General features: G+C 35.7%; 1 protein-coding gene across 1 annotated transcript; it reads right to left on the bottom strand.

The window, feature by feature from the left end:
- LOC109231929 (calcium uniporter protein 2, mitochondrial-like) lies at nucleotides 560–3,558 on the bottom strand. Its single transcript, XM_019397523.1, has 3 exons — nucleotides 3,124–3,558; nucleotides 2,552–2,744; nucleotides 560–1,121 (listed from the first exon to the last, which is right to left on the bottom strand). Exons 1-3 carry the CDS (start codon nucleotides 3,483–3,485, stop codon nucleotides 690–692), a joined length of 987 nt encoding a protein of 328 aa, XP_019253068.1. The 5' UTR covers nucleotides 3,486–3,558; the 3' UTR covers nucleotides 560–689.

Genomic DNA, 7,376 nt, shown 5'->3' with positions numbered 1-7,376 from the left:
GGGGCTAACTTTATCCTCGATTTTACCCGTACATAAACTCTTATAAATCCTCAAAGGTTTGTTTTTTTACCGTCAAAGTATATATCTTTTATTGCAGAACTCTGATGACTAAGATCATAATAGTCAATGTCATTTCTTCAGACAAGCAAATTGTGCATAAGAGTAACTGGAATAAAATAAAGGGGAAATAAATATACAACTGGATAGGAAAAATTAGATGAACTAGTCACGACGATACCAAGGCTCCCGAATCCTCAATCTATTGACTAGTAACTAATTCATTAGGAAGAATTAGAATAATGTGAGTCGAACAAAAAAAAAATAGAATTACTTCATTTTTCCCATATGTATGGATTTAGATGAACCCTTATCCACGAGGCTTGATATTGGCTTACAATTTTATAAATCATATATTATTATAAATTATTAGCAGAATGTAAAATAGACATCCGGAGTTCCTAGGCCTCATCACTCACATGTACATTAGCCGATATTACGTAAACGTTAATAAAAATAAGGGGAAGAAAAGGGAGGGGGGGGGGGGGGACGGAAAAATTGGTGTAACGTAATCTTTTTTATATATTTCCTTAATTTCTACCATAGAAGAGGTTTGGGTTAATCTCATGTTGTTCCTGCAGAAGCTTTGCTACGTCAGGAGAAATTCAGGTACCTGCTGAGATCACCATTAATTAGATTGATGCTGAATGAGGATAGTAGGCTCTCCGTAGCTCATTATACCTTTGGTGATCGAACTTATGAAGTTTCATGAGTTGTTTCTGCTTCGTACTAAAACGTGCCTTAAAGAAACCTTCAAAAGAAGGTTCTTTGGACGTTTTAAGGAAGAAAGCAAAACCAGCCATGCAATATATGGATGTTACGTAGAAACAAATGGGTTCCATGACATCCCACGTTAAGTCCCAAAAAGTGAACCGCATGAAAGCTGCTGTCTGAAGTATGAAGCAACTAAGTCCACACCACATTTCTCTACGTACCAATGATTCTGCTTTCTTGTCAATAGCTGCTTTTTGCTCCTCCATTTGTTGAAGCTCCTTGTTTGTTCCTATTTCATGATTTGGGTTGGCTTTGGGCATTGGCATTAGTTCTTGCATTGCTTTTACCACCTGTAACAAAAAATAAGGGTAAATTTTATAAATGGTCATATAATTATGATTTTTTTCACCAAAATCATATAACATTGTTTTATCACATAAAAATTATTTTACACTAACTCATACAAAAATCATAGTGAACGGAAAACATAATTTTTCGGTAGTATTTTCTTATTCCGCGTTTTTTATTTTTATTTTTTTATTTTTAGGCTAAATATATGTATTTCTCATATTTTAATTGGATTATTACTTATTTGATTGAAAATAAAAAATAAAAAATCCGTGGGATAAGAAAATACTACTGAAAAGTTGTATTTTTCGGTCACTACGAATTTTGTGTGAGTTAGTGAAAGTNTCCCTGATACGCTCATACAAGGAAGACCGAGCGACTGTACAAGCAGACACGGTGGGCTCAGAAACATCCAACCTCACGAACTGATTGGCCAAAGACTGAACATCCAAAACGGTCTCTCACCAACCCGGAATATATGCAAGGCTACCCATACTAGCTGACTTCCTACTCAACGCATCGACCACCACATTGGCCTTCCTGGGAAAAAATCATAGTTATATGACCATCTGTGAAATTTACCCCGAAAAACAAGGACAAAAGACTTTACACTAACACTCCATCCACCTCACATTCCTAACAAACTCAGTATTTTCGACATGAAGCTTAAATATATGTATGTAAAAATATCACTAAAATTGAGATATATCAGATTCTAATTCCATAATTTTAAGAGTAAGATAGGTTTAGTGATAAGAACATAAATGGAACCCATTAAGTAAAAGTTTTTGATATTTATCCCGTCCTTGTGTTACTTTTTTTTTTAAATAAGGAAGGTTCATGATTACATAAAATTTAGTTGATTTCGAGATGATCTGCCTATTTAGACAAATGAAGACATCAAACTTAGGGCCTATAGTTTGTTGGTATTTCAGTTACTCTTTATCTAAGAAGAGGGGATATATAGATCTTTATCTTTGTTTATAGTGTGGGATTTTGCTAGCTTTGGACTCCACAAAACTCGGATCTCTTCCATTAATCTCTCTTTCTCATAGACCAAACAAAGAAAACCCCCCAAGTTATGTCTATCCTAATTTTGTCTATCTGGAAATAATATTATTAAATAAATCTGAAATGTTCAAGAGGGTAATCTGGGTCTTTCAAAACGGTCCAACTGATCCACACTTACAAAAGTCACCATCTGAATTTAGAGATCTGGAGTGACTCTCTTTCACTTTCCTGTCGAAGAAAACAATATACCAAATACACAATAGATGAAAGTTTTATCAGTTTTCGGATTTTTTAAACAAAAAAACATTCTTATTCTTATAAAATTAAGGAGCACCTCATTATATTTGTAGGTAATGCAGCACTTTCTTATCTTTATCCATGATCACCACAAGATATAACAAAATTAGGAAAATAAACCAACCTGGTCAGGCCGAAGAAAAACTACGTTCCCCAAAACAATCACATCTCCCGACCCGTCCAGCATCTTTGCAAACTCTAGGCCTTGATCAACGTTGGAACAGGTTTCGTTACAGATTTGATGAAATTCCGAGCACAAAATCCAGTTCTTACTAATTTTCCTTAACCTCACTTTCACCATCTCAAGCTGTGATAACCTAATTGAGACGTATAATGCAATCAAAGTAATTAAAAAACTATCATTCCTTTAACTGTCTAAAGTTTTTGATGAGATTGATAGTCACAGAACCCAATATAATAGCAGGCAAGAGGTCCTCGGTTCAAATTAATCTCCTATAATTTGGCCAATGAAAAACAAATGCAAGAGTGACCTAAAACAATTTTTGAGCCACCTTTGTCAGTATACTAGAATCTTACCCTTATATTTACACAATATAATTTTTGACGAAAAGGATTCACCTAGCTCTACCTCTGCCCACACCAAAGAGATGTATTGAAATACTATAAAATATAGTTAAAGTATTCTCTCTTGTGACTTAATTTTCTTAGATGAAATGGTAGCATAATTTAACAAACCTTAACAGCTTTCTTGCATCCGTCACTCCTAATTGCTCCAACTCCGGCCAACGTTGTGTCGGCGGCACGAGTCCGTTAAGTCTGATTCTATCTCTTGAAATGTCCATCCCACGTAGCTTTTCACGAAGCTTTTCTCCGGTGGGTAGTGATCGGAGCTCCGGCGGGGACGCCAGTGACTGGTGGAGGAATCGCCGGAATAAACCACCGTCTCCGGCATCATGTGTTATATTTTTGTCAGGATTAGGATAAAGCTGGCATTTTGCCAACATGGATGAGGAAGCAATACGACAGGTTGTTGAGGATGGAGCAGTGAATTTATATGCACTGAAAATGCGCTCTGGTAGTGTTTTCTTGAACGCCATTATTGAATGGTTTCAAGAATTGTAATTTTTTTTTCATGGGTTAATAAAACCTTAAACTGATGAGGAGAAATGTTGTAAATTCCATGAGTTTATATAGGTCTCCTGATCCCTATAACACCCTCCCCCCACCCCCCACCCCACCCCCCACCTCCCATGTACAAACACACAATGCCCCCTACGCTAAAGGAATGAAAAATGAATATTCGGTGCAATATGAGACCATGTTCATAATTAAAATATTATATCATAGGGGTATTTGAGTAATTAAAAACGCAAATTCTCAAGAAAATTATATATTAAAAAGATTTTCATATGTAATCAAATTTCTCATGACCGTTTGATTATTTAGAAAATTACACCCAAGATATGCGATTAACTATAGAGACGTGGGTTTGAGTCGATTATTTGTCATTCTTAACACGTGTTAATAAAGAAAGCTTCAATAACAATAATTATTGTGTGTTTCTTGTAGATTAACTTAATATAATAATTCGAGGTGTTTTGGATAAAGTTACTGACGTGGATATATTACCGAAATTAGAACAACTAAATTAAGGTAACTTTTTTACCTAATCGTGTCGCCACATATATCTGAGGTGGCTGGTTCCGAAAGAGTTGGGAGTTGCTTTACAGTTTGTTATTTTCAGTTAGTTGAATTGATAGAGGATAATGTCAGAAATAAAGGTAGCCTTGGAAAATCGAATTTGGCGCATACGTTGTTTGAAGTTGAAGAAAGTATTTGAAACTTAGAACTAGCTAAGAAGAAGGAAAATGTCAGTCAAAGTCCAGATTGTTGTCCTATTGTGGCCGAAACACAAGTTAATCTACATCCAACAAGGACGACTTGGTTATCTTGAACGAAAAAGTTTATCCATATCCGACATTTTATTGTAAATTGTATTTATTGACATATCAATAATTAATAATAAATTAAATGTGAATACATTTAATGTGCCATCGTTATCACAAATTGAGTATCATGTTAATGTGCCAGCCCTATCCGGTCTTGCTCTTTCAACTCAAATATTCCGTTCCAGTTCATTTGGCAAAGTCGATTCAAAATTTTTAATTACTACATTGGTTTCAGATTTAATATTTTACCATATGCCCGAAGACGTGGTATATTTTCTTTTTAAGCTATCTTATAAACAATAATATAATTTTTGTATTTAAAAATAGTTTAACTTTTAAAAAAAATTATTTTACTATAATGAAATGTTTATAGACACGAGTAATATTTATGATTTATTTTAGACCACAAGTTGTAAAAAAAAAAAAATCTTACTTAAATTTGTACTTAATAACATATTGTTACATAAAATAAGATAGATGAAATATTAATTTCAGGACTTCATTGCAAACATAAAAAATAAGATGTTTATCAAATAGCATGCATGATTTCAAGAGTAAAGATAATGAGGATTGAATTGTGTGATCATCACACTTAAAAATTTAGCTGATAGAGATATACCACTTCTAAATTACTTCATTATATTACTCTATATCTCAGTACGATCCAAGATCACGTATGTGTATGTGTGTTTCTTTTTCATAGGCAAACAATCAGTTCTTTTTTTCCATTTTTCTTATGACGATAATATTAATGTGAACTCAAAACCTCTGCTTATTCCGAATTGTGCGACTATCTTTTCCGCGATTTTGAAGGATTGAAATATTCCCAAGAATAATTTAGGCACAAGCAACAAATTTAGTAAAAGCTATATAGAAGAAATTTATTAAACTAGAGAGAGAACTTAGTAGTAGCACCTTGATGATAGGCTATAATTACGTATTTTAGTCGCTTATTACACTCTAATTTACTGCACTTTAGTTGAGTTTGCGCTTTAATCGCTAGTGTTTTGCACTAATTGTGTGTTTTATGCCTTGTAGGTGCGATTCCGAGCTATATAGATGTTATGGAATAAATTTAAGTGATTTGAAGCTTTAAAGTCTGAGTAAAAGCTCAATGAATTAAGCCGGGATCGTGTTCGGGGGTCAAATTTGATAGTTGAGAACAAACGAAGACTCGAGTAGGCATATTGCGCACTGTCTAGTAAAATATACATAACTTTTTACTCATAACTTCATTTGGGCTCCATAATATATGGTTGGAAAGCTAACTCAAAGGGCTACAACTTTCATATTTTACATTTTTTCAAATTCCTTACAGAACAGGGTGAAAAACGCGGTCAACATCGCGACCGCGGAACTGACCGCAGCAGAAAATCAGAGAGCTTGTCTGGCCGCGGTCCTACCGCGTTTTGGCCTCGGCCGCGCCGCTCCAGGCATCAAAAAGTAGTCCTATTTCGTCCGGGACAAGGTTAGTTCGGCCCTACACTATTCCAACTTGTATAAAAGGGGTCCTAAACCTATTTTGAAGAGAGGAGGACACACTTTTGACATAATTTAGACCTAATGAGGCTAAGGAGACCGGAGATTTGACCTAAGGAGTCAAGAACACAATAGGAGCAAGGCGCGGAATTCTTCAACGAGTTTTTCCTTCTTCTTCCTATTTTTTTCATTGTTGGTTATGCTTTTTAGTATTGTAGTTTTACATACTATTATGAATAGCTAATTCGTTTTCTAGGGTTTTGATGGAACCTTTTGGGGATGAATTCGTTGTTATATTAATATAGTTTTGAATTGGTTGTTTATCTCTTTTTGTTCAACTACGTTTTGATTGTGGTTAATTGAAAAAATCCTCAATTAGCCGTTCCTATTTATTATGTATCTGCTTAAGAGAGAGTGCATATTTAGGTAGTTGTTTGAACAACATCACTCCCGGAGTATAGGCGAGAGTCATAACCGAGGGTTTAGAGGTTGGATTAGAGATAACGATACCTCGGGTGCAATCTAAGTGAACTGTAATGTGAATCTAGCTAGCGTAGCTTGAGAGAGTGCGTCTAGTAAATTATCATAATTGCTTGAGAGAGATTTATGATAGCTGGAGAGTTCATGATTGATAGAGGCAACTAAGTCAAAGCTATAAGAAACATACAACTAATGAAATCAAAAATTGGGGAAATCATAACTCTAGACCTCCTTAATTTAATCTCCAGCCCTTTGTCTCGTTAGTTGATAATTTTACCGCTTTGTAGTATTTGCTAGTTAATTAGTTAGAAATATAAATCTCAATCTTTATAATTTAGGAAATTGTTCAAATTTGTCTTCTTAGTGATATTAAACAGATATAGCTAAGCCTTAGTTCTCTGTGAGATTCGACTCCAAACTTTTAGACCGGATTATATTTGCAGCGACCGCTTATCCTGTTTAGGACTAGAGTTGGGCGTGATCAGGTTGCATCAGGGGTCGGCACTCTGCCCTTTTTTGTTTGCTCTGATGATGGATGTACTGACGCGCCACATCCAAGGGGAGGTTTTGTGGTACATGCTATTTGCAGATGATATTGTATTGATTGACGAGACGCGAGATTGTGTGAACGCGCAATTAATTAGAGGTATGGAGGCGGACCCTAGAATCTAAAAATTTCAAGTTTAGCAGGACCAAGACAGAATACTTGGAGTGTAAGTTCAGTGGCGAGACTCATGGGGGAGGGGGAGGGGGAGGGAGGGGAGGTGAGGCTGGTACTCGGCTGGTCTTACCTTGGAGTGACAATTTTAAGACCTTGGTTCTATTATTCAGGGGGATGGGGAGATTGATGAAGATGTCACGACATCGTATTTGGGCGGGATGGATGAAATAGAGACTCGCTTCTGGTGTTTTGTGTGACAGAAGGTGCACAAACTTAGGGAAGTTCTACAGAGTGGTAGTCAGACTAACGATGTTGTATGAGGCTGAGTGTTGGCCAATCAAAATCTCTCATGCCCAGAAGATGAAGGTAGTAGAGATTAGGATGTTGAGATGGATGTGCGGACACAACAGATTAGATAG

This window comes from Nicotiana attenuata, chromosome 9, assembly GCF_001879085.1.
Source record: "Nicotiana attenuata strain UT chromosome 9, NIATTr2, whole genome shotgun sequence".
Taxonomy (NCBI): domain Eukaryota; kingdom Viridiplantae; phylum Streptophyta; class Magnoliopsida; order Solanales; family Solanaceae; genus Nicotiana; species Nicotiana attenuata.
This window is presented reverse-complemented; position numbering and strand designations above follow the sequence as displayed.